The following is a 26942-nucleotide window of genomic DNA, read 5'->3' as shown; positions in this document are numbered from 1 at the left end:
TGACGCATTAAGTGTCTTTAATCCAAAGGACTGAAGAGCAGACCGGGAAGATTAGTATAAGCCAACAGACAAAAATAAAAAAAAAAAAAAAGGGATAAAAACCGGTTTTTAAAACAAATTAAGATTCCATACAGTGTCTAAAAGATCACCTAAAAACTAAACATTGCCTTAAAAAATTTTTTTTTCCCCATTCAAACACATTTAACGCAGTGAAACATTGTGACAAATAATAATAATAATAATAATTCATGGACTAAAGACTTCAGAGCAGCCGCCCTGCTCCCGGGAGCAGAGGATCACTCCCAGCCCCCCCAGCAAAAGCCACGTGGGGTGGGGGGGGTGGGGGGGCAGCACGACCCCCAGCCCCAGCCAGGGATGGGGCAGTGCTGCTGTCCCAGCTCATGCTATGGCCCCGCGCCACCTCCACCCCCCCCATGCCACCCGCTTTTCCCCCGGGAACCCCCCAGGACAGCATCTCCCCGGGAGCTGGGGGCTGTGGGAGCGGGTGGAGGCGGCCGGGAAGCATCTCTTCCCCACGTCCCTGCAGAGCAGGGGGGATGTGGGGGGGCACCAGCCTCCTGCTCACCCCCGGCCCCCACCTTGCCCACCCCTGAGGTCAGAACTGGATTCCAGGCACAGGTACAGACCACGGTGGCCACGGCGGGGGGGAGCCACGAGCAGCTCGGCGCCCACGGACACGACAGACACCCCACGCACAGACAGACAGCGACACAGACGGGCGCTCGTGGGGAGCCCTGCCGCCGGGTAGAGTCAAGGCTTCCAGGTCACAGAGGGGTTGGGGGGTGGGTTTTGGCTACCATGCTTTAAAAGCAGCAGTTTTCCAGGCCAGCAAAGAAGCACGGTGGCCACGGGGACCCCCCCACGCCAGCCCTGCCACGCACAGGGGACGGGGGAGAAGGCAGCTCTCCTTCCCCGTCCCCCCCTGACCCGCTCCCAAGCCCGAAGCCCATCTCTAGCCAGCATCCACACAGGGAACACGCTGTCTGGGTTTCAGCTCTACAGTAGTTTTTAAAAAATATTTATACGTTATATACCCTAAAAAGGTCACCACAGGAATTTCCATGTCTTTGGAAGGAAGGAAAAAAAAACCAACAAACATAAAAATCAAAACTGTTTCACAAAAGAAAAAATAATCCAATTATCGGCGGCGTTCACCTACAGGACAAAACCCCCAGCCGCAGCGTGTGGATCTGACAGGGGGATCTTACCGCCTGCTCCGGAAAGGTCAGAAACACAGGTGAGTAGCTAAAAATAACTAGTCTGGTATAAATGTCTGAATTCCATGCGCTTGATATAACAGTCTGTCTCTTTTTGTCTTTTTTTCTTAAAAAATATATATATATAGTTATTGCTTTCTCAAGGGCCAGCGGGCACAGGGCACCCTCAGTGGGGGAGCGCGGCAGGCTCGGTGGGGTTGGCTTTCTTCCGCCTCTTCATTAGCAAAGGGTTTGAGGAATCTTCAATTTTCTTGATCTTGATTTGTTCGTAGTCCACTCGCATGGTGGCCAGCGCGCTCGTCATCTCCTCCTGCGGGCAGGAGGCACAGGCAGCGCCGTCAGCGAGCCCCGCGCAGGCACAGCCCGCAGCCCCCCAGCCCCCCCCAGGGTGGCTGCTCCCCCCCTCCGAGCCCCCGTGGGAACAAATCGCAGCAGGAGCTGTGCCCCCACCACCAGTTTTTCCAGCCCCCTCCTGAGCACAGATCTCCCCGGGAGCCAGCACACTTGCACCAAGCCCAACTTCGGCTGGTTTGCGGGGAGAAGGACAGTCCCCGGATGGCACCCGGGGCACAGAGCACTTCGGACGGCAACAGAGAGAGGTTTTACCTTCACATCCTCCCACAGATCCTTCTCCTCCTTCAGCACGCGGCTGGTGTGCAGTGGGGTCTGGGGCACCTGCATGGATTGCTGCCGAGAGTGGAGGAGCGTGAGCTGGGAGCTGCAGGCACGCTGTCCCATCCCTGCCCCAGCCTCATCCTCGTCCCCACCCCAGCCTCACCCTCGTCCTTGTCCCCATCCTCGTTCCCATCCATCCCACTGCCTCATCAACCCCTCACTCACCATGATCCAGGGATGGTTCATGAACTCTGTTATCGTCATGCGCTGGGTCGGGTCCGTCTTCAACAGGTTGCGGATCAGCTGCTTCACTGGAAGGGTTTGTGCGGGGTGTTAGTAGGTCCTGGGGGGGCTCTCCCTGCCCTCCAACCTGATCCAGCATCCCCAAAATGCCTGCACGCACCTCCCATCCCCTCCGCGCCACAGACCTCACCCTGGTCAAACCCTTCAGCAAAAGCCTCTCGAGCAAAGAGGCGAAGCTGCTGCATCACCGAGAGGTGACCCACGACGTGCCCAGGCTTCCCCCAGTGCTGCTGGGCACCAGGCTGACCCCAAAGGGACACCCCAGCCTGGGGACAAGCCATCACGGGGACTGCACTTACCTTCCTCTGACACTTCGGACCATTCAGGGTTGGGAAACTCGTACTGGCCCATTCGGATTCGCTTCTTCATGCCAGGCGAGATGGCCAGGCCGTGGTTGGAGTAGAAGGGGGGGTACCCGCACAGCCTGCGCCAGGAGAGGGGGCAGAGTCAACGTGTCGCCCCAAAAGCCTCCCCAGCGGTGCCCGCGGGGCACGGGGCAGCGCCAGGAGCTGGAGCAGCGCAGCTGGGAAAGGCTCAGCCCCAAGAGCCCCCAGACAAGCTCCAAAGCTGCAGCCCCTCCTTGAGAGGGATCTGTCGCACTTACAGAATGTACATGATGACGCCGAGGGACCACATGTCACAGGACTTGTCGTACTTCTCCGGGCCCAGCACCTCCGGGGCTGGTAAAGAGAGAAACAAAATCCTTGAGGCCAAGCGGCAGCGCCAGGCGAGAAGGACGGGCCCATCCCATGGAGCTGTCAGAGTTGTGTGCAGGCTCGGCAGCCTGGCTCTCAGCAAGAGGCAAGAGCAGTGCAGGGTGGTGCCACCTCGCAGCCCCGAGCACATCACGGCCGCACGCCCCGAGGCCACGCTCAGAGTCCTGCAAGCACCAGGGAGCTGCAAACGTGGCACCCACCTTCACCCAACGCAGCCCCCACCTCCACGCTGCGGCCGAGGCTCCGGGCTGGATGCCGAGGTGATGGGCCACACGTGGCACCAGCCCGACCTCCTGGCTCTGCCCCCCCAGCCCCACAAACCTGCAAGCTCTGACCCCCCCCCAGCCACTTACCCACGTAGTACGGCGTATAGCATGGAGTGGCCAAGGAGTTGTGCGTGGTGGTTTCTTTAGCAAAGCCAAAGTCTGTGAGTTTTAACACAGCATTGGGCCTTTTGGAGGTGTACAAGAGGTTTTCCGGCTGTGAAAACACAGGGAAGAAGTGAGCAGAAGAGCTGGAGCGGCCTCGGCGCTGCCAGGGCCAAGCGGGGCTCGGCACCACGCGGTGAGCGTGCAGCACGGTACCTTCACGTCCCGGTGTGCAATGTTGATTGAGTGTAGGTACTGGATGGCTTCCCCGATGCTCTTCATTATCTCCGAAGCCTCTGAAGCAGCAAAAAAATCATCAGAAGCCTTTATAAGCAAGTTACAATGAGCACCGCTCCCTGGGTCACTCTACAGCCAAAGAGCATGGCTGAGGCCAAAGGGGTTCCCTCTACCCAAAATCCCCCTTTCCAAGCAGGAGCCCCCCCCACCCAGCGCCCATCCCCAGGTCAGGAGCCCACAGCAAACAGGAGAGAAACTCCCAGGAGGAGGGATGAGGCAGGCTCCAGCCACTGCTCCCAATACCCAACCACACAAGCCCCACGGAGGGGCTTGCTCTGGGGGTGGGGGGGCTGACCCAGCCCCCCAGCACAGCTAGGGACCCCAAATCTGCCAGGAAACCAGCTGGGAAAGCTGCTCCTTGTGGGATGCAGGGGCAAGGGGCTCAGGGTTTGGGTTGGGTGGACACAGGGGCAGAGGGGATGAGATTCGTGAGATCTGTGAGAACCACAGGACCTGGTCTCCATTATTTGGAGGGGGGTGGGTGTTTCTGAAGGTCACTGAAGCTCTTGCCTGTGCTGGAGTGGGAGGAACAAAACGCAGGGGCAGCTGAGAAAACATCCCCTATAACCCTGCACTCAAGTGAGCGTGAAAAGCAGAGCCACTTGCACCCACATTCCTCATTCCCCAAGAACAAAACCCTGTTGGGGATTCAAAACAGCGATTGAGGGAATGAGCTGGACCAGAAACACTCCTATAAACAGCAAGAAATGGTCCAAAGATGAAACCCAAGGTCCCCGCGGGCTCCGTACCCCGTTCTGTGAAGGCCTGGTCTCCCCTGTCTTGAATCCGGCTGAAGAGCTCCCCGCCATCCAAGCTGGAAGAGAAGCAGGAGGCGTTAGATGCTGCAGCATCCGTCTCATGCTGGTACAAGTGGTACCGAAACCTGCGATGCTCAGCCAGGAGCTGCACAAGCTCAGCAAGAAACAAAACCCTTTCTCCATCCAAGCCCTTTTGGGTCGGTGCTTCTGGGCATGAGGCGTTTCAGAGCCTCCTCCTTCCAGAAATGAGCAGGGCAGAGGCTTTGTGCTGGCAGCGGAGACACCGGGTGCAAGCGGACGTGGTCTCCCCACCAGCCCACAGAAACACATTTACAGTAAATACAGCAAACACGGCTCGAAGGCGGCGAGAGCGCTCCCGGCTCGCCTGACCTCGTTTGGCTCACGAGCCAACCACCTCGCTGGCCCACTAACCCCGTGCAGAAGTGCTGAGCAAAGATCGCGGCACGGGTGAGGCATCCGCGGCACTGAGATGGGCTCATCAACGGGGCAGGGGAGGCAGAGGCTGAACCCTGGTGTCGGAGAAGGACCATGGAAACCTTGGCGCGGTTCCCTCCCCAGGTACTCTAAGGAAAAACTTGGCTCCCAGAGAGATCAGGGGTGAGGTCAGGGATAATTCTCTCTGAGAACAGGGATAACAGCGCTTCCTGTCCCTGCCTTATCTAACTCGAGCAGAAAAGGCTTCTGGCTTTTCTAGAGCAGATGGGATCTCCTGCCAGCACCCTCGACATCTGCAATACAGATCGCCAGGGCGAACCGCTGCACGGATCACCTGAGACGCACCGTGCTCCCGCCCCAAGTCAGACGCTACCTTGTCACGGGTGCTACACCCAGAGCATCCCTCGGACTGCAGGGACCCATCGCAGAGACACGCTGCAGGGAGCTGGTGATGCCCCGGGGCCTCATTTCCGACCATTCAGCCACTGCTCTCTTCCCACACAAGCAGATGCGCCGCACAAACCTTTCCCATCCCCAGCTGCCCCGCGTCCCGGCGCGGTTCTCCGAAGCCTCTTCCCGCACAGGAGCGGCTCGGGCGGCTGCCGTGTCGCCTGCCCCGGTGCTGCTCGCCACGCTCCTCGCACCCGCTGCCCCCCCAGGCAACCTACCGGCTTGCCAGAGGAGAGGTTTTGGCAAGGAAGCTGCATCAAATCACAGCTGCGGTTGGGATGTGGTTTCAATACTTTCCCCTTCATTCCTCCTCCTCCCCAGGTTATATCAAACATCTACCGAAGAAGAGCCGCTCAACTGCTGCTGCAGGAGGTGCAGCAGCATTAACAGATGCGTCAGCTTGGCTTTGGCTGCGTGCTGCCCAGCAGACCCCACCGCAGGCTGCCGGGCTGCCAGGAACCCGCCGACTACCCCGACTTTCAATGGCCAAAGCGAGTTTGGTTATGACCGATCTGAGCGAGAACCACAGGCCCGAAGCCTCCCGACAGCCGAGCGAGTTTTCAGAATGACTCAGAGCCAGCGCAGCTCCTGCCGTCCCTCCAATGCCAGCGGTGCAGCACCTCTCCCAGGGCTTGCATCCCTACGGCTCACAGGCTGCTTCCCCCAGAACAGCATCTCCCTGGGGTCCCCAGCACCCTGGCAGGGGTGCAGGAAGGTGCTCACCCCCCTTTTTGGCATCACCCCACCGCCCCGCAGGGCTGCAGGTGCTCCCGCAGGCAGAGGCCACCCTCAGCGGTGGCAGCGGGGACTCACCACTCCATGACGATGAGCAGACACTTCCTCCCCTGGTAGAGGTTCTCGTAGACGTCCATGATGCGGACGATGTGTGCGCACTGTGATGCCCTCCAGTGCAGTTCCACCTCCCTGCGGGCCTTCGGGCAGTCCTGCAGCATCTGCAAGAGAAGCGAGACCCCATCAGCCCCCAGCTCCCCAGGGGAGCCGGGCCGTGACACCCCGTGGGCACAGCACCCACCCGGAGAAGATACAGGGGCGAAGGCTGAGCAGGTGCTCTCCTCGGGCAGCACCGAGGCCAGCGTGGGTGACGCTGTGCAATGCCTCCATCCCCATCTAGTGGGAAGAGCGCAAAGCCGCCCGCCCTCATAAACTTCTTGCCCTCCGCTCCAAGGCTGGTAAAAGCTTATCCTGGCTGCTTGCCACCTCCCTGCCCCCTGAGATGCCTCCCCGGTGCCCAGCCAGCCCGTGCCACCAGCCAGCAAAACTTCCTACTGCATTTAAGAGCAAGCTTCTGCACGCTGGTACCTGCACCGCTGCACCCCTGGGTGCCACTGAGCATCCCCACCCTCCTTTTCACATCCCCCCCAGGCAGTGCTGCCCACCCACCACCCCCCGTTCTGCTCCGTGGGACCAGCAGCACCCCCTGCTCTGTGTCCTTAGGCATGGGCTGGGCACAGAACCACCCTCACCGCAGCTTCAGAGGCCACCAGCATCCAGCCACATGTGCCTGGGGAGGGGACAAAGCAAACAGCCAGATGTTCCCTAAATAGCAGCTTTTCTCACAAGGAGCAGCAGCTCTTAATGAGGCCCCTGCCCTTCCCAGAGACAACTCACAGTTCCCAGGTGCAGGAAGGATTTGCTCGTCTGCCACAGACTATTAATTACCATGTTTGTCAGGATAAACAACCAGCCTTAATTATTATACTCCTAAATATAGAGCAACAAACGTGTCTATCTTGAGCGTAGTTCATTTTCCTTCCTGTCTCCAGCAGCTCTTAGGGCCGGGCTGGGCAAAATGCCCCAGAGCAGGTCTGCACCTCGAAGCAGCATCCCCACCCCACGTGCATCGGCAGGAAACAGCAGGTTTGGTCATTTTATCAAGACAGACACAGAAAGGTATTTCTTGCCCCTCTGCCCAAGCCCAGCCGAGCTCCCGGGGTGAAGGAGAGCAGCCAGCCCCTGGGGTGCTTCACTGGCCTGGCAGGACCCCAAGCAGTGCCCAGTGTGTGGCCAGGACCCCTCTGTCACGGAGGGGATTTCACAGGAACGAGGGTTAACGCTTGCTGCAGCCCCAAGACACACACAGGCTGTTGATAACTGAAACGCTCGCTGACGGCGCTTGCGTGAGCGCTGGCAGAGTAACAGCAATTCTCATTCCTGCCCGCGACAGCGCGTGCCCTTTGCCACGGGGAAAGGGACAAAGAGGATGGATGCACACTGCAGCCACCCACCCGGAACCCCGATATTTGGGTGTCTGGTCACACCAGCTCAGTGAAAACCAAAGTGGCCAATCCAGCCCTTTGCAAAACCCTTCAACATCATTTGCCCCGACAGCCTTGGGGTGAAAGGAAGACAGGGCAGGGGGTCAGGCAGCCTCTCCTTGCTCCTCTATTGCTTTAATTGCCCTAAAAACCAGATCCTGCCAAAGCCATAAGCAAGCAAAGCACCTGCCCCCCCAGCAGCCGCGCGGGCAGGGGAAGGGGCCTGGAGAAAAGCTTGGTTATTTGCAGCTCCGCTCGAAGAGCCTGGCGTGGGGAGCCAGGAAGCTGAAGAGAAAAAAAAAAAAACAATTTGTAATTACGCGCTGGGAAAATTGAACAGCAGGAAGCAGACTGTTAACATCATTCTGCACAAGACAAACAGGAGATGTACAGAAATATGTATCTCCAATTTTCAGAGGTCACTCAGAACGCTTTTAAAGGAGCTTAATTGTATTTCTAATGAACTAGGAGGCAGCAGCCTCCATTACCTGTACCAGCACAGCCCTGACGTTTGCTTTTGTGCTCGGGCACCCGCCGGCGAGCAAACAGCTGCCCCAGCACTCTCAAAACACCCGGCTGCGACTGAGCCACAGCACCAGGCAGCCCCCCTCTGCCCCCTGCCAGCGTGGGACGGAGAGGCCACCGAGAGGCAGCTCGCCTGGCTGGGAGCAGAGCAGATTAAGCCTTGTTAAGAGAATGATTTGGTCTATTTAGGAAATGTTCCCGGTGGCAGGTGACAGCAGCATGACAGCGAGCTGAAGGCCGGATGCAGCGAGGCAGCGTGGGGAGGGCCGTGACGGCTGCAGGGGGTGCAGGAGGGACGTGGCCATGCCCAAACCACAGGCCCAGCATCACCCGCCGCACCCACACAACCTCCCTCCTGCCCTCGGCACAAAGCACCGGCTCCCTGCGCCCCAGGGATGCGCCGAGCAGGGTGCAGGGGTGGGAGAGCACTGTTTGGTCCTGGTCCAGGCGGGGCGAGGGCAGCATTTCCACGAGTTTCTCACCAGTTTCTCCTCTTTAGACGGGAACCAACAGCTCCCGCAGCCCACGACTTTCCCTCCCGCTCCCCGGCCACAGTCAGCAGTGAAACCACGGGTGGGTGATGTCCTGGTGTGACAGGCATTGCTCCACTCACAGGAACTCCACATCGAATGTGTTTGGGGGTGTGTGGTGACACTGCCCTGATCCCTAATTTAGCTCCGGTATCCAGGGCAGCCTACGGCTGCAGCAACATTTATATTTCTTGGCTTACAATGAGGATGCTGGGATGTGAAACGCATCTTGTGTTTCCCTGAGGTTCAGCAAGGGTGATCTGCCCCCATGGAACCCCAGCTGAGGGCACCAGCCTCACACTGTCCCCTCCATCAGCTTCCAGCAGCTTCAGGAGCAGATTTTGCCACCACAGTAATCTGGAGCACAACCAGAGTTAACCCTTTGCAGAGGAGACACAGCAGCAGATGGACAACCTGCTGGAAACCCCCGATGCCCACAGCTCCTCCTCAGTTCAGCTCTTCCATCTCTGTTATCTCCTGTTCTCCTTCCAAGGGACGGCTTCTTGGAGATCAAAGTCTTCATTATTTCAGATGGGAAACGTTGCACTACCTGCTGGCTCTCACCGGAGCGGAGGGCTCCAGCACCGGGGCAGCAGCTGAGCCCGGGCATGGCAGCGGGCAGTAACCGGATCCCCGAGTTACACAAGTGTCCCCGGGACAGGGCGCAAGGGCAGCGCCGCGGAGGGGGCTCGGCCACCGCCTCCGAGCAAAACCAGGTTTCATGCACAGAGGAGTTGGGTGCGTTTCCCTTTTGGCGGTTCAGTGCTTTAGGTGTTAGTTAGCTTTGCAGCCTCCACAGGTCTCCAAACCTCCTCTCATCGTCAGAGCACACGTCTGGGCGTCCCTTTGACGCCAGGGGGGACAGGGGACAGCCAGGAGAGCTGTGCCACCCCGGAGCCCTGCACCGTCCTATCTCTGTATTCCACCGGGGCACCTGCCCGCAGAAAAGGAGAGAGAGCAGGGAAAGGGCCGCTCTGCCCTCATCACAGTTAGGGAGGAAACTCAGCTTTCAGCCGCATTTCAGCTCTCCTCGCAGCAGCTTGACACCTCCGAGATTTCGGCAGACGGTGTTTGCTGCCATCCTGTGCCTTGGCTCAGCCCAGCTCCCCCAGGAGCCATTACACGCTGCGAGAGAAATTAGTTACGTGCAAAGCTAAACGCACTCATTAGCTTCACTAAAACTCTCAAGCTGAGGGCTCCGAAACCGGCCCCATCAGTGGACGGCGCAGACCAGTCCCTGTGTGCTCAGGAACCCCCCAGCAGTGAAGGCTCCTCCCGGGCTCCCGCGTCAGCTCTGGGCTTTTCACCACCTTTGAAAGACAAACTCTGAAAACAAAACAGCTCATCAGGGCGTCTGCAGGGGGACGGCACCCACCCAGCAAACCCAAACCCGGGAAACCACCTCCACAGTGTGAGAAACGGGGCTGCAAACCCAGCGGGCTCTGGCCAGCCCTGCTGCTCCCCCCGGGCATCGAGAACGAGCTTCAGCTCAAACGAAAGGGCTGTGGGCTCTGTCTAGTTCACCTGGCAGCACGTCGAGCTGAATTTTCCCCCCATCATCTCACGCCAAGCACAGTGAAGGCAGGTAGACGTGAGGAAGGAAGGAAGATGCCAGAGGAAACAAAGGGGCTGGAGCCGCCCGCGCCCACGATCCCTCACCCGTGCGCATCCTCGGGCACCGCTGATTCAGCTCCGCCGCCTCCTCCCGGGATGATGCGCCATGAATCACGGCGGGTTCGCCCAAGCAGCTTCCTACTCCACCGGCACGGCAGAAGGTCCCAGACAACACCATCCTGCACCCCAAATAGTGCTGCCCCTCGGCCAGCCACGAGAAGACGCTGCGCTCGCTCGGACTGGCACAACATCCCTGTCCAAGAGCTTGCAAGGGAAAACTCACCTCGATGGGCAAAATCCATGAAAACTGAGGATCAGGCACATACCAGCACACCGAGCTGTTCGTTTTCCAGGGCTGCCCCTCGTTGCTCTGGCTCCACGCTCGCCCCGGGCGCTCCAGCTGCTCTCGCAGGCAGGGTATTTTTATTTCCGTGTGTATTTTGATCACACCCGATTCACCCCGGTTCCCAGCAGAGCAGCACACGCCGCGCGCTTTGCCTGCGCGGCAACCGCCCCTCCGACAGCCTCCTGCAACGGGACCCGCAGGAGCGTGCCCGCGCCCCACGCCACCCCGAGGAGCTCCCCTCAGGACCTGGCTGCACCACAGGGGTTAAAATACACTCTTCTTAAGTTGCAATAAAAATAAACCTACAGTGAAGACAGGCAGGCTGTCATCCTCCCAAGTTATCAGCGGGGAAGCAAAGAGAGGTTCCCCTGCCTGTATTGCACACATGGGCTCTGGTTCCCCTGACCAGGCTAGCACAGGGCAAGGAGCATTTTTTCCTAATAAAGCAAAAACATTGCTCTTCAAGGGATTTGCCTCTTCTAATCTTTCCACACGAACTGGTTGCCAACTGGCGTCAGCTGCTTAACACGTTTGCAGAGCTGGTGCTGGATGCTTTGCACATGCTGTTCCCACCTCACGGTCCCGGGAAGGCAAAGCCCCATCGCCCCCCGCTGCCAGTCCCCAGCACCCCCCGCAACGAGGCACAGTGCTGGGGGACCTGGGTTAAGCTGATCATCCCCCCGTGTGTCTTTTTTTGTGCTTTTAAAGCCAGCACATTTGGGGAGCTCACAGGTAATCGCCCCAAAGCCGCTCCAGACGAGCGCTTTGCGGGGAGCGAGCAGCAGAAGGGCACGGGAGCAGCAAAGCTTCATTCCACTGTTACTGTTCATGAACTAGAGAAGAGAAATAAAACCACGAGTCCCAAAGCCTGTAAGAGGAATTATGTTACCAAACGCAGGGAAATTAATGGTTCGACCATAATGCAGTAACAATTAAACACGCAGCTCAGGAAACCTCCCCCATATCATCATGGCTCTTTTATAAACCTTTACATTAACCCCATCCCCGCTGCTTACATCCACCACGACCGGCAGCACTCAGAGGCAATGGCGCTTTCCCAAGCTGGGGATCATTCCTGCTCTGCCCATGAACACGGAGCCACGGACAGTCCCTGCCTCAAGAGCTTTAGGCCTCAACAGACCAGGCAAAGGCCTCATCCTCACATTTGTTTTGCCCGAGGAAAGCTGGGAAGGAGAGGTGCTGCGTCTGGAGGAGGAGCATGGCCAGCTCGATGCATTAATGGCTTCATTCCCCACTACCTGAACAAAAGGTCATCCTCCACGTTCACTTGCCTCAGGGAAGATGGAGAGGTTGGAAAAAGCGTCCCAGCGAGAGAGAATTATTCAGATTAGACAGAGCTACAAACGGGGAGCAAGCTTGGAGACGCAGCTCAGGCCGAGCAAACACAAACTGACACACACGCTCGAGCTGCTCGGCCGCATTCTCTGAGTCTGAATGATCGGAGCGCTCGGAGGAAGACCCGGAGCCGTTGTGATGAGCGCAGGGAAAGCTTTCCCACCGCGCGGCCAAGCAATAAACCGGCCACGACGAGGCTGTGTGTGCGATGGGCGAGCTGAAAACCCCTCCGGAAGCAGCCAGCACGCTCGTGGAGGCAGATGTCAGAGCGGGCAGCCTCGTCCCTGCTCCTGCGGGCGATTTTGCAACGGGGCGGAGGATGGAAACGGGGCGAGGAAGAGGCTGCTATTGCACGGCGCTTTCACAAGGAGACCCGCCGCAGCGGGGCCTCGCTCGCCCGCAACAGTTGCACAACCCTCTGTGCCCCGTGTGCTGCCAGCTCCCCTGCCCGCAGCTCCCACGGGGGTCTGTGCCCACCGGGGGATGTTTGGGACCCCCCGCCCCACAGCCCCCCCCTCCCCAGGGCATCTGCTGAGCATTTCTGCGCCCCGTGACAGATGCAGCAGCTATTCAGCCTTTTCAGGCTCCAACAAAAGCCTCTCCAGGCACACAAAGGCGAAGAGCAGAAGAGAGGCCTGGGCTTAAACAAGAGCCACCTGCCAGGGGCCTGTGTGCCCCCCCTGTGCAATTGGGGAGCCGCCCCTCGGCCAGCCCTGCTCTGCAGAGCCCATCTCCCAGCAGCAAAAATCTTCTTGGCACGTTGATTTCAAGGAGATGAAGGTCCGAAGCAGGTACCCAGGAGCAGTGCCCTGGATGCGACATTGGGGACAAGGGCACAGGGAGGGGACGAGGAGACAGCTGGCAGGAGGGGGCCGTGAAACTCATGGGGAAAGTCAAAGCAGGTAAATGGCAACAAGGCGGCAGCATGAAGCATCCCCACTGACTCATGGCACCAGCAGCAGCCTGGAGCTGGCACTTAATGAAGAGAAATAAATAGTTTCAGCCTCACTTAACTGAGAAAAAGAAACTTAGGGACCCACATGCAGTCCCAGGTTTTTCTTTTGGGATCATCCTCCTCTCCCTGTACATCAGAAGCAGCACTGGGCTTTGATGACCCACCTGATGCTCGTCTCTCCCAGTGGCCCCGGGGCTGGCGTTATGAGCCCGGACCTCAGCCCAGGCGTTGGCCACAGTCAGCCAGGCCCTGCCACGCAGTGGGACGCCCTGGGGGTCCCAGGGAGCAACAGAGCCACCACCCTGGCCAGGACTCCCTGGTGAATCCAGCGGGGAGGAAGGGGGTTGTTGTGGCCAAAACGCCCCAACCCAGCCCGTCCCTTCCTATGGGCATCCGAGATGTCGCTTCCCAGCACGATGCCAGGCTGGGAGGTCTGGGTGGGGAAGGGAGGCAGCTGCTCCGGGGTGGGGGGATGCTCAGGGACCCCTCTCTGCAAACCAAACCACCACATCCCCCCACGCCTCCACTGCAGTCTCTGCCAAGGGCACGCTGCAGCCGCCGGGGCCTTTTACCCGCACGCACGATACAAAGCGAAAGGGAAATAAGAAACCCCGGAGGGGCGGATATCTTCACGCGAGACAGGCTGCGGCCAGCGGATCTGCTCCACACACAATCCCTCTACTGCCGCCGCCTCGCAAAGCTTCAGGCCGGGGTCAGCTCCTCCTCCCAAGCCTTGGCCCTCAAGCTGCTGAGCTTGCGCACGGAAAAGCCCACAAACGTGCTTTTAGGATAGGAAGGGGTGGATATTCGCAGGCGTGATTAATACAGAAGTAAACACTAATGTAAACCATTAACTCAGCGCTGACCTCTGTCCTTTGCACCTCCCTCCCGCAGGCACAGCTTCAACAAACCCCTTATCGCCGCGCTGGCACGGCTCAGTGCCGCTTCCACCAGCCCTCTGCGCCTCGGCCAGGGCCTCTCCCTCGCACGTCGGACAGACGGACGGGCTCGGCCTCCGTCACGCAGCCCACGGGCGGCACCGGGCGCTCGAAGCATCTTTTTGGGTCCCTCGCTCCATCAGCCTCCCAGCAATCCTGGGGAGAAGCCTGCCCGACCTCCGACCCCATAGACAGCTTGGGGGGGGACTCCCCACACCTATCCCAGAACTGCTTTTATTTTCAGCCATGCCCACCCGTTCCTGACTTTCAAGCTGTAAGTGATTTAGGGGAGAGGCTCAGACCGCCCAGACCCACGCCTGCAAGCGGAGGAGCCCCGAAGCCCTGCCAGAACCCCACAAACACCCACCACTTCCCGGCAGCTCCCGGGCTCGTACTCTGCACAAAGATGAAGTTTCTGAGGGCTTGGCCCATGGGCAGGACCCCCCCGTGGGACAGAGCAGCAGCTGCCACCCCCTCCCCACGCAGGGATCCTGCCTGCTGCCTTTCAACACAGATCTTAGAGCAGTGTAAATAAATATATATTTTTATATATATATATTTGAAGAAGGAAAAAAAACCAAATCAAAACACACAGCTGCATGGAGGCCAACCGCTCCTGAAGCGCCATTCCCCCGGGCACTGGAAGCGGTGCGGCCTCGGGACGCATTTCATCCACCGGTGCCAAGCCCGAGGAGGGTTTCATTTACGTGCCCTCGAAGCTCGGTGACGACAGCACGTTTTGCATCATTCTGTCCTTTCCTCAGCTGTTTATTTAATAGAGTTTCACCCTCGTCATGGGCTTTGTCAACACCAGGGCACAGCAAACACCTCCCCGAGACAAGGCAGGCGGCAGCTCTGCCTTCGCTGGGCGATCCCTGCGGGGCTGCGGAGCGGAGCATCCCCCCGGCAGCCGGGACCCACGACACGAAACCTCGGAGGCACCCGAGTGCCAGTCTGAGGGGTCGGCATCACGCTCCTGCATGGTGAACCCGCTCCAGGCGCGATGCCCAAAGCGCTCTGGAGGCTGCCAGGGCCCCACGGACGGGGCCGCAGCTCTTCCCTGTGCGAGATAAACAGCTCCCGCGCTGGGTGGCCGCCGCTTTTGTTAACAGCGGGGTTTGTTTTGTGCCGGGGGAGGCCAGGACAGGAGCGACACGGGGATTTCGTAACGCGCCTTTGTCCGCGCGGGCGCTCAGCGAGGCAGGGGCCCCGCGGCCACCAACCACCCTCCTCCCGGCGCTGGTCCCTCCACCTCTCACACAGCACAACAGATACCAAACCCCCAGCGCCGTCACCTCCGATGCAGCCAGATGCATGAGCCCACCTTGGGGACGCACGAGCCCACCTTGGGGACACACGAGCCCACCTTGGGGGACGCACAGGGCAGACAATGCTCCAGCACACGCGGGGCAGGGAGAGGGGCTGTTGTGGCTGACACACAGCGAGGTGTGTAACGAGAAGGGATGCTAATGAAGGGGCAGAGGGAAAGGGGAGGATTGCACCCCGCTGGGTGATTAAGAGCGGGACATATCACCCACCCCCCCCCAGGAGAACTCTGCCATCTCCCCCAAACACCCAGCGCTGCTCGTGGCTCTCGCTCGCGGCAAGGCTGTCCCTGCACCGCAGGCTGCTCTGCTCCTCCTCCTCCTTCCATCGCACGGCTGTTGCACACCCCCAGCACCTAACAGGACCTGGGGAAGATTTGGGTGGGACCACCCACTTGCAATGAACCCACCTGGGTTAAGAGCCAAGCCACACTCCAGACTCGACACCCAACACTACGTATGATCATGTGCTCCCATTTTACCCACCACAGCAGTATTTCAGGGGAAATCCTGGACCTTGAAGCAATGCAATGAACAGCTGAGAGCCTCCTGCCACCCCACAAGCCCAAGGGGCTGAGCAGGGTGCTCTTCCTCCACCACCCCCCTCTTCCCTCTGCACCAGCCATCCTGAGACTCCTTCAGCCGGGAGAAAAACACAGGTGTGTTTCTATTTAAAAAAAGCCCTTTGCATCCTGCCGGCACCTCATTAAAGCTCTCAGGACATGGTGGCTATTATTAGCTCCCCCCAGGCTTCTGGCAGCCCCGAGAGCCTCCACAGCACCTGTTGGCAACAGCCGCACGGCCCCAGAGACTGGGAGGCTTGGTGAAGCCCGGATGGAGCCTGGACCACCAGCATCCTGGTCAGCACCGTAACCCCAAAACACCTCAGTCAACAAGTGTGCAAAACTCATCACAAAGTGCCTGGGTGCACACACCTCCAAAAACACCATCAGAGGAGAAACCCTCACCCCCTTGGCGCTGCCAAGAGGGAAACAGAATCATCCAGGTTGGAAAAGCCCTTGAAGCTCCTCCAGCCCAACCATGAACCTCACCCTGACCGTTCTCAACTCCACCAGATCCCTCAGCGCTGGGTCAACCCGACTCTTCAACCCCTCCAGGGATGGGGACTCCCCCCCTGCCCTGGGCAGCCCATTCCAACGCCCAACAACCCCTTCTGCAAAGAAATCCTTCCTAAGAGCCAGTCTGACCCTGCCCTGGCGCAGCTTGAGGCCATTCCCTCTTGTCCTGGCGCTGGTTCCTTGGCTCAAGAGACTCATCCCCCCTCTCTGCACCCTCCTTTCAGGGAGTTGCAGAGGGCCATGAGGTCTCCCCTCAGCCTCCTCTTCTCCAGACTAAACCCCCCCAGTTCCCTCAGCCGCTCCCCATCAGACCTGTGCTCCAGACCCTGCACCAGCTCCGTTGCCCTTCTCTGGACACGCTCGAGTCATTCAATGGCCCTTTTGGAGTGAGGGGCCCAAAACTGAACCCACTCATCGAGGTGCGGCCTCACCAGTGCCGAGCACAGGGGTGAGATCCCTTCCCTGTCCCTGCTGGCCACGCTAGTGCTGATACAAGCCAGGATACCACTGGCCTTCTTGGCCACCTGGGCACACTGCTGGCTCGTGTTCAGCCAGCTATCAACCAACACCCCAGGTCTCTCCTGCTGGTATCTCCCATGAAAAGGTCCTGCCCAACAGACAACAGCACAGAACAAGGGGTCGATAGCAGAGGATTTATGCTTCTGCATCTTTTCAATACACAGCAAAAACACAGGCGCTCTGGGAAAGACTCGCTGACCCTCCCATGCATGCCCAGTACCCCACTGCTAGACAGTGTTAACCAGCAGGCTCCTTGGTTTCTTACCAAACACAACAGAGAGCAAGTGCTTTGGACGCAGTTTGCCTGTTAGATTAGAACAGAAGGGGGATAAAAGGATAAAAGCGGGGACATTTAAACAAAGTAAGAAAAAACCTACTCCTGTAACTACTGCTGCTTTCCTGGCAGGCTGGGCTGTTCATCCTGGGCATTCCCATACCCAGCCTTTCAACGGAAACCTCACGGACAGCCTTACGGACGCCAGCTCATCCCGGGGCAGCATCAACTGGGGCCCCCGGGAAGCAGAGGCAGCCCCGGGGCACGGGGTGGCCAGGGGTAAGCTGCTCTCTCCAGGCTGGCTGGGGGCTCCCGGGTCCTGCTTTGTATGAATTTAAGCTTTTTCAATCCCACTTATTCAGGAAAAGGGCTTAGGGCTGGGGGGAGCCAAAGAGCAGACAGGCCAGCCTTTGTGTGGCTCGGCCGCCCGCCCACCCGAGGGCTCCAGCAGCCCCCACGTTTCCCCGTGCAACCCCTGCGGCGGACTGGAGCACACTGGTAAGCAGCAGCGCTGGCATTGCCACCAACCCTGTGGCCCCACAAAGCCTGGAGCAACACCTCGAGTCAGCAGAGCCTCTGTTTCCTAAGTGAGAAAGAGAAATTAAGTCTTCAATGGACCATATGAGCATCTCCCCCTCTGCATTTCACCCATCTCTCCCGCAATGAGGTTTAAGGCTCTTTCCAAGGCTGCTGGGAGGGTTTGGGTTCGAGGTGGGTACAAGCTCCAGATGTTCATCGCCGGGTAGGAGTTAAGTCACTAAAACCCTCGAGGCATCGCAGCCAAACGCTCCTTCCAGTGACATTCACCTGGTTGTTTCGGTGCAATCTTTGGGGAGGAAGAAACGTGAAAGGGATGTTTTGGTAAAAGCCAGAGGTGCCTGACCTGCCAAGCACAGGCTGCCCTTACTGCCAGAGCCCAGCAAAACTGAGTTAACTGGCTACACCGAGAGCAGCCAGAAAACTGTCCCTGCTCTCGTTCGTCAGCTGGACCCCGCAGGGCTAGAGCCCTCCCTGCCCTGCAGCTCCTCAGGCAAAGCTCCCAAATAGGAATATCAGCCAAAAGCACTGCCCACCTCTGAGGCACACGAAGTACATCACCTCCCGTGAGCTCCTCCAGACCGGGGTGGAGGGCATGAGCCAGAGAGCTGCTCCAAAGCTCCCGGGCAGCAGCTCCCAAACCTCCCACCCCACAGGGAAGCGCCAGAGCTCAGCAGCATGTAAAGACCACATGGTAATCTGTTCATAAACTCCTCAGCATCTTACTCACCCAGGCTTCATCAGTCCAGTATTTGCATCTCTAACAACACGCACCCGAGGCCGGGCTGGCCGTCTCCTCCAGCAGTGAGGAGCTGGGGAATAGCAGCACCAGGACACTTCCAAAAACTCCCGAGGACCTGGAGCACTTCCCTGTCGAATCCCACCACCCACAGAGCATCTCACATCCTGGTGGAGAGTTGTTCTTTATGAGCAACTCTTCCTTACAACAATAGATACTGGGAGTTTCAACCACAACATGGAATAAGCAGGGTGGGAGAGGAGATGGAGGGGGAGATATCAGCAGTCCTGCTCCAACGCAAAAACACAGCCCCTCACACCAGGAACGAGGTCGTTCCTTGCAGGGAAAAGCACTGAGGGCAAAATCAAACGCTTCTGCAAGCCTCTTCCAAGCTCCTGGGCCAGCAAGGGGCAAGATGTCCTCGCCGGGAGCCCAGGCAGGTGCCCAGCCAAGGGCTGCAACACCCGCACGCTCCCCAAAACAGCCGTGACCCCACGCCGGCGCTGCTCTGCCCACGGCACGGGAGGTACGCACCCAAAAATGCCAGATTTGCAGCTCTGATGACTTCCAGGAGATAACGCGGGTTTAAACTTCCTGGCAAGCCCGCCCTTCCCAGCACCGTGGCAGAGCCACTTACGCAAGAGCCACCCGGGTTTTCTCAGCAATGGACTGCGAGGTTGCAAAATGGCTGAAGAGGAAAAGAGAGTCACTGCAGAGCCCGGAGGGACCGGCCGGCCCGAGGAGGCTGTTACAGGAGACGACGGCTCCCGCAGGCTGGCGTATCCGAAAGCAGCGGCTACGGGAGCTGCGGGGCCTACGAGCGAGCACAGCCCCTGCCTTTTTGCTAAAACAAGTGGAAATAGAAGTTAAAATTGTTTTTAAACACTGAGCTGGTAGATGCGATAAGGCTGGCACTACTACTGAAAATAAAAACAGATCCCCGTTACCAGACCACCTCCCCCCCACCTCTCATTTTATTTATTATTTTTGTTAAGTTAGGCTGTTATAACATGCATACTTTCCGGTTAGTTTGGATCCACTCGCATCTGCTTTCCCCCCAGCCCAGCCGGGGTACCCACACGCCATCCCCATTTCCGAGCAGCATCACTCGGACCCAGCTCCCACCGCACCTACGGGCGCGAGAAGCGATGAGCTGCGGCTACTGGAATTGCAGGCTGACGGGACGCGCTGCCAAATTTCCACAGCAGCCCCAGCTTGCGTTCCAGCCGCATTTCCCTGAAAACACACATTTGGCAGGAGGTCCAAGGAGCCTTTTGAAAGGCTGCCCTAGCTCGGTGCCGCGCACCAGGGCCAGAGGACGCCGGGAGGACAGCAGACGGTGAGAGCGGCTGCTCCGTTTCTGAACGCTCAGCAGAAGATGCTCCCACCCGTGTCTGCCCCACAGAAACCCGGGAGGTGCCGCAGCCCTTGGGACAGGGACAGCCCAGGGTCCCGACCTGCTGTTACACAGACCCAGCCTGTTCCAGCGTGAGAGGCGTACGGCAACGATGACCCCGAGCCTGATTTCCCCCCCCTCTTCTGGGGCCAGCAGAGATGGAGAGGTTAAACTCAGGGGGGGCACCCAGGGGAGCTGGCTGCAGTCAGGGGCACACAAACCGAGGCAGCAAAGTTAATTATGATGGCGAAGGAAATGAGTCCATCCTTTCACTGATCCCACATCTATAGCCCAAACCGGGTGAGGATATCTAGCAAAAGCAGAGCTGCAAAGTCCCAGCCTGGCTGGGCGCCCCAGGAACATTCAGTTCCGGGTTTGCATTTTGAACTTTATCTCTAGTTTAGGCTACAGCTCGCTGGACAGCCAGGCACATAATCACATGCAGCCCTGACGCCAACAGCTTAAATAATCTCATTACATAGGATGGCAAACGCTGTGCCAGCTGCAGACCGCCTGAGCCAGCGTGCTCACCTGCCCTCTCCGCTGGCAGAGTGCACTTTGTCACAGCAAAGCAGCATACTGACGTAACGCCCATCACAGGAAGATGCCGTCGTCCTCTCTGGCAGCATCAGACCGAAGATGGAGCCACAGTGGAGCTCCACGTGCTCCCAGCAGTGCTCAGAAAGGAGCCACACTGGTGCCCCATCCTGTATCTCGCCTCCTGACAGCGGGTACCGTCTCACCACCCTCCAAATGACATTTTTGTGGCTCACAGCATCTCCAGCAAAACTGATGTTTCAGGTCCTCTCGGATCAGGGGGATCTACCAGCACTCACGGACTCGTGGCCGTTAGTCCCTTCCTGAGGGCACGAAGGAAACAGTGAGTTAATGCAACCATTAAACCTGCCAGTCCCTATAATCCCTACCTCAAATTGGTAAGATCTTAAAAGGCTGAAATCTTTGAAATGACTCAGCCACAAGGTACAAAGAAACACCAGCTTAAAAGGCTGTTAAAGCTCTCTGCATTCAGACTTGCTCTTGCGTGCCCTGCTCTAACCCCCACGTGCTGCTCCCCATCCGTCTCAGTAGGGAAACCAGCCGTAGAGACGAGAGCCCTCTCCAAAACGAGCCTCCAGGCACCGGTCACGCACACACTCCTTGTGCCAGCCAGAGCTGAAACGAGAATATATTTTAGGATCCTACAGCCATGAAAGACAAGGGGCATCCAGGGAGGGGATAGGACCCCCTTTCAGTGGGATACGGGTCTCAAGAGCTGTTAAAATCCAACGCCAGTGTCACTACCAGAGATGACCACGATGCTCAACAGCTCTGGACCACGCTTGAAGCGCTGACTTAACACGACTGCCCGGGGTCAAAACAGGTTTCTTGGGGAGCGGTCAGGTAAAGCTCTGTCCCTGTGCCAGCCTCTGGAGCTGGTGGAAGGATCGCCCTGGTCCTCGCAGACCCACCCCCTAAGCCCTCCCTTCTCCAAAACCAGCCTGCAAGCTCAGCCACGGCCTGAAGACCGTCCCCCAGTTCCTGCCTCACCTCTGCTGCCCGCACCCCTGCCCACCGAGGGCAGCGGAGCTGAGCGGCACGGGGCAGACGTGGGGCATCTGCCAAAAGCGGGGCCCCAGGAGCCGGCCCGTGCCAGGCCGCGGCAGCCGCCCTCGCCCGCTGCAGACAGCCCCGGCGCGGTGGAGGGGAGGCAGCGCGTTATTCTTGGAAACCAGGAGGTGAGGTCATGCTGCCTGAATGCTGCAACTTGAGGCCAGACGCGCGGGGCCAGTTGTGCTTGGAGAGGAGCCTGACTTCTGCAGCGGGCGGCCGAGCGAGGGCCGTCTGCAGGTCGGGAAGCCGGTTCCATTCGGAGCTAGCAGGAGGAAAGGGTTTCTTAACGAAGGAGGGCTCTTTCCTCCCAGTTTCTCAGCAGACAGTGCAAACCCCAGCAAAGGGATGGGTTTTAAAACAGCACCAGCTACTGCCTCTGCTGCAAAGCCCTCGGACCACCCTAGTGCGGGCCACGGGAGCCCACCACGAAGGCTCAGGAGATGCCAGATGCCAAACCCGGAGCCACGCCGTTCCCGGTGCCGCAGGGACGGCCAAACGGCCGCTTCCAACCTGGCCACTCCACCAGATGCCTCCCACACACCCGCACCGCCCGTCGGGAGCTCATCCATCCCGTCGGACCCCAGAGCACGTCCTGGAGGTTTCTGGGAAGAGAAAAGTCACCAACTCGCTCTTTCAGGCTTCCTAGGCAGGAACTTTCTGGGAGTTTTCATCACCGGTGCCTACCCATCGTTCAGCAAATGCAGCAGGAGACGTGGCTCTCGAATCTCCACAGCTTCAAATTATTATTTATACACTGTTTTAAACGCTCTGGATCAGGGAGCACGTGTCTGACAAAGCTGAGCGTGGGCCCTGCACCGCTCGTACCGGGCAGACAAGCGCTGTCCATATACCGGGCTTTCCCGACACGTGCGCTGGCAGATGGCAGAAACCTCACCAAAGGCCAGCGGGAGCTCAGTGTGAATGATAAAATAATCATTTTACCTGGCTATGGCTATTAAATCACACACACAAGGGCTGTATTTTCGTCCTCCAGGACGGCTGCCCGTGAAGGATTCATCCCAGAGCAAGCAGCTCAGCCTGGTACCGCATCTGACTGGCTGCAAGACCTTCAGTAAATCGCTACACTTCAGTTCCTCGCCTCTGAAAACGTGGGAAACACTGATCTTTTGCAAGACCTATGGCTGATGGCATTTGACTATTATTAAGAGGAAGAACCCCGCCACTTCCTGTGCACGTGCCAAAGTGAAAACCCAGCCCCTGCTCCCAGGCCGTTATCAGGCCATCTCAGTCGTAGGTTTGACTGCTCAGAACATGTAACGTATTCAGAAGAGATTATGGCAAATCCTAAATTATTTAAACAAGCTCAAACCCCAAGTCAGTAGACTCCTTTGGTCAATGAGATAATAAACCACTGCCTTGGAAAAGTCCCAGTGATGTCACTACACTTTCCATAGCTTTTCAACCATGGCTTGCACATAAGGCCACAGCAAAGACATTCCTGGTTATATAAAATACACGGTAGAGTTAAAAAAGAAAAAAATCCCCCCACTGAGAGAGGAACAGAAGCACATCAGACACACAGTGAGTTTTTTCCCATGAGCGTGAGCCCAGGATCCTCATCTACTCCATCACTTAAGAGTTATTTTTCTGGCTGGATTTTCTGGGGGACAAAGCATTTGATCTCAAATGAAGCTGCAGGAAGCCACGGGAAACAGGGTGCTTTGCTCCTCTAAACATCTCTGTAACAACCCTAGCCGTGACGGCAGTGAGAGCACGAGGCCACCAGCCACATGAACACACTCGTCCACAGAGCTGCTCAGTGATCAGCTACGAGATGCCTGTCCTATTTCCACGACAGGCATTTTACAAGAACAATAAACCGCAAAACTACTGGCCTCCCTCCTCCTCCATCAAAGGAACCATCGCTCACAGATTATCTGATGAGGCTGAGAGCAGAGACAGAGTGTTTCGCAAACATGCCCCGAAGCACCAAGGATGCTCCAGAAAGGGCTGCCAGAGAGGGGGCAAATTTGCAAGCAGTCTCCACTGCCCTGCAGAGCTCTTCCAGCTCTTCCACAGCTCACCAGTCCAGGTGAGGGTTTCCCGCTTTGAAGCTGGGGCTAGGAGTGAGGTTTGTTATTTTGTTTTAAAGGAGACCTGCTCCACAAAGAGCTCCATCGAGCGGCGTGTACGACGGAGGAAAAACTCGCCACCTGCCATCACTAGCCCCCACTCTCCAGTCTGGCTTCCCTGCGATTTCCTCGCCAAATTAAGGCAGCCAGCCATCAACCCAGTACCTTGCCTAAAGATTAGTCTTAAAAGTGGAATTTGCAGTAGGCGAGACAGACCTCACTCCCAGCCCCACTGTCGCAGCCTGCGTCACTAATACCAACAGCCTGACCACAGCGAACAACACCGAGTCAGGTCAGTGGTGACCTACATACAGCAGGCTTTACAGAAACGACAAGCCTAATTTTGCCTAATAACAAATCACACCGAGGTACGAGGAAGAAAGGGGTAAGAAACCACCTAAACCTTGCATTTCAGTTCCATTCATCACCTTTCCACTGACTTTATGTTCCCACCCTGCAGTAAATCACCACGCATCAGAGGCCGGTCATGGGCGGCTGGGGCTGTCGGTGGCCTGCTTCCCACCAGGCAATTCTGGGATGCCACAATTCAGGTATTGGTACCAAAAAATAAAATAAAGTTGGGAGTGGGAAAATGCAAAATAAACAATAATGATCTGTAAGGAAAGTAAAAGGAACATCTCCTGCTTTCACCTACACAGCAAACAAAACTACCACCCATTAACCCACATACAGCACCATTTTATTTAATGATGCGTTTCTGCCATGGACTATTGCACTGGAAGGGAGAGAAAATTGGCTGCAACATTTTCACTGCTGCGGGAACACTGTGCCCAAGCTCAAACTCTCCTGGAGCACTGTAAAGTCCTCTTAAGCCAAGTGACTCTCAGTAAAACCCTTAAATGCATCTCTCGGTTTGGGAGAAAGAGGTTTAACAATATGACAGTTGCTTGTGATCCAAGAGGAAGCACAACATAACCAGGAGACTGCGTTAATATCAGGGAGAGACACAACTGTTTCCCTCCAGTGGAGGATTGCATTATTATACAAGATTTTGGAATAGTAGATGTGAAGAGCAACGTTCCAAATGGAAAGGTTTGCTGCACAACCAAAGCAGGCAGCACAGAGAGATTTCAGCTGTGGCTCCTGGAGATGGGCCATCAGGATTCTTTTGAGCATCATCTGAAACATGACAACTCGATGCAATCACTTCTGCGGATCCTGCTTTAGGTCATCTTTCCACGCTGATGCAGCCCATGAGTAATTCGGATCCAAATTCCTCTCCGCAGGTCTCGAACAGACGTTACCCCAGCTGCGTACCCGAGGAGGGGGTGAAGTCAGCACGCACCGCGTCTAGGGCAGTCACCCCGCCAAGTCTGGGCTTGGCAGGTCAGTCCAAATATCCTAATCAAATAACCCAAGCCCTCAGCTTACGCTCACCAGGGCGAGCCGCGTACACACCGGCTCATCCAGGAGCCCAAACTCACAGCGTAGCAGTTTTTAAGGTGCTGGAAGGAATCACTTACAGCGGCAGCTGTGCTGCTCGTTGAAAAGCCAGAGAGGCGTCCAAACTGCTCAGCTCCTCTGTCCCGGCCGGGACGCGCGAAGGGGCTGGGGCAGGGGCCAGAGGGAGGACGACCAACGCTTTTCCAAAACAGAGATTCAGCGTCGGATATACCTCCCCCTCCAAGAGCCACGCAGACGCCCTGCGCGACCCTCCCACGTTACAACGCGAAGCCCTGTGCTCCAAGATGCTCTTTCAAACACGGCCAAGGAACCAACACGGCTCGTGGCGGTAAACCCTGACCCCGTCTGCTGCACCGCGCTCTGGTACGGGCAGGGTAACGGCACCAAGGCCAGGCCCCGACCGTCCTCCCCGTGCTGGGGCAGAGAGGAACCGCCCGGCCTTCGGTCTCCTCTGCCATCCTTCCCCTTTCAGGGCTGCAAAAGGGAAGTGCTGGAATCTGCGCTTTAAATACTCAAGTCAACTGCACAAGCGAGGAGGAGCCCGTCTGTCAAAACAGAAGAGGATTTCACTAATTTCCAACCGAACGAGGCGACAATACATTTCGTCTTGGAGTACAACGCGGTGCTGCTCATGAGAAACGCCTGCGCCCCCGAAGGAAAAGTCAAACTTTCACTGCTCCACTGACCCCCCCCACCTAACCGCAGGGGTTCAGCGCCGTCCCTTGCCGACCCTACCACCCTGGTGCCTCCAAAGTCACTTCTTCATTCATTCATTCGGGTTCGGAATCCCAGATACCAACAGATGGGCCGCTCGAAAAACAAAAGAGGTGGGGGCAACGGGTTTAGGTGGGGTTTTTTTGAGCCTTCACAGTTCTCAGGGTAACGCCGTGGGTTTGAACAGCTCGCGTGTGTGGGCGCAAATTGCAGCGATGCTGGAGAACACGGCGCTCCCGCCGAGCAGGCTGCCTGCGCCCGCGTCACCCGCCGGGGCTGCGAAGCCATTCAAACTTCCCAAAGTCCCTCCGGCGGGGAGACACGCTCCCCGCTTCGCTCAAAGAATAAAAAAAACCTCATTTGAAACCGAGGAAGGCGCCTCATCACCTCGCGGCTGCTGAAATACACCTTTGCGGGCGCTTTTTACCGACCCGTCTTTCAAACGGAAGAGAGTTACAAACGTAGTGACGCTGAAATATTCCCCGTTGAGGAGGGGGACGGCAGCCGCTCGGTATCACACCCCGCTTCGTACGGCCGGAGCCAGGAGGGACCCGGGAGGGACCCAGGGACACACGCGCCCATATTTACGCCACGAGCGGCTCCGCGCAGGGCACCCCCCGTCTTGCCAAGCCCTTGGGGTGACGGCGGCCAGGCCGAGGGCTCCGCTCTGCTCCAGACCACCCCCCACACACCCCAGGCGGGTTTACCGAGATGTCATTTCGCTCCGTTTCGCATTAGAAAGCTGGAAAGCCACGTCTCGTTGCTCTTAATGGAGGGGGGGGGGGGGGGGAAAGAAATAATAATAATGATAAATTAAAGCATGGCGGGACGGACGGGCGGCAGCCGGCTCCATTGTCCCGGCCGGCGCCGCCGCCCGCCCCGCTCCCGGTTGCCGCTGTCGCTGCCCGTTTTCCGGGGACCCCCCGCCCCCCCCGCAGCAGACATCTTCCATCACTGTCAGGCAGCGCCGCTGCCCGCTCCTGCCCCTTCCGCAGCCCGGGGCGGGACAGCCCGGAGCCGCCCGCCCGTCCGGTCCCCGTCGTGTGTGTGTGTCCGTGTGTGTCGTCCCCCCCCCCGCCTCTCCCCGCGCCTCCAGCCCCGACGGGGAGGAGGGGGGGGGCTTCGCACCTTGAGAGCGAACTTCTCCCCGCTTTTCTTACTGAAGATCTCCAAAACTTTCCCGTTGATGCCCAGCCCCAGCACTTGCGTGGTGACCTTGTAGTCGTCCGTGATGGCATTCTTCCGGATCTGCAGGCCGCCCTTCCCCGGGAACGGCGGCGGCCCGTGCTGGGGGGCGGCGGGCGGCGGCGGCGGCGGCGGTTGGGGCGGCGGCGGGCTGGGGAAGCCGGCGGGCGGCGGCGGAGCCCCGGAGAGCATGGCGGGCGGCGGGCGGGCCGCGCCGGGCCGGGCCGGGCGGGCTCCGGGACTCGCGGCCGGCGGAGCCCGGGCGGGAGCGGGATGGGGCGGGGAGGAGGAGGAGGAGGAGGAG

General features: G+C 58.2%; 1 protein-coding gene across 1 annotated transcript; it reads right to left on the bottom strand.

Annotated features, from left to right (window-relative positions):
- MAPKAPK2 (MAPK activated protein kinase 2) lies at window positions 1–26942 on the bottom strand. Its single transcript, XM_074850140.1, has 10 exons — window positions 26582–26942; window positions 6015–6154; window positions 4287–4351; window positions 3457–3536; window positions 3226–3352; window positions 2761–2836; window positions 2456–2580; window positions 2079–2164; window positions 1845–1925; window positions 1–1548 (listed from the first exon to the last, which is right to left on the bottom strand). The coding sequence occupies exons 1-10, from the start codon at window positions 26828–26830 to the stop codon at window positions 1405–1407; spliced, it is 1173 nt and encodes a 390-aa protein (XP_074706241.1). The 5' UTR covers window positions 26831–26942; the 3' UTR covers window positions 1–1404.

Source organism: Strix aluco, chromosome 25, assembly GCF_031877795.1.
Source record: "Strix aluco isolate bStrAlu1 chromosome 25, bStrAlu1.hap1, whole genome shotgun sequence".
NCBI classification, from domain to species: Eukaryota; Metazoa; Chordata; class Aves; order Strigiformes; family Strigidae; genus Strix; species Strix aluco.
Note: the sequence above shows the minus strand (reverse complement) of the source record. Positions and strands in the feature narration are given on the sequence as shown.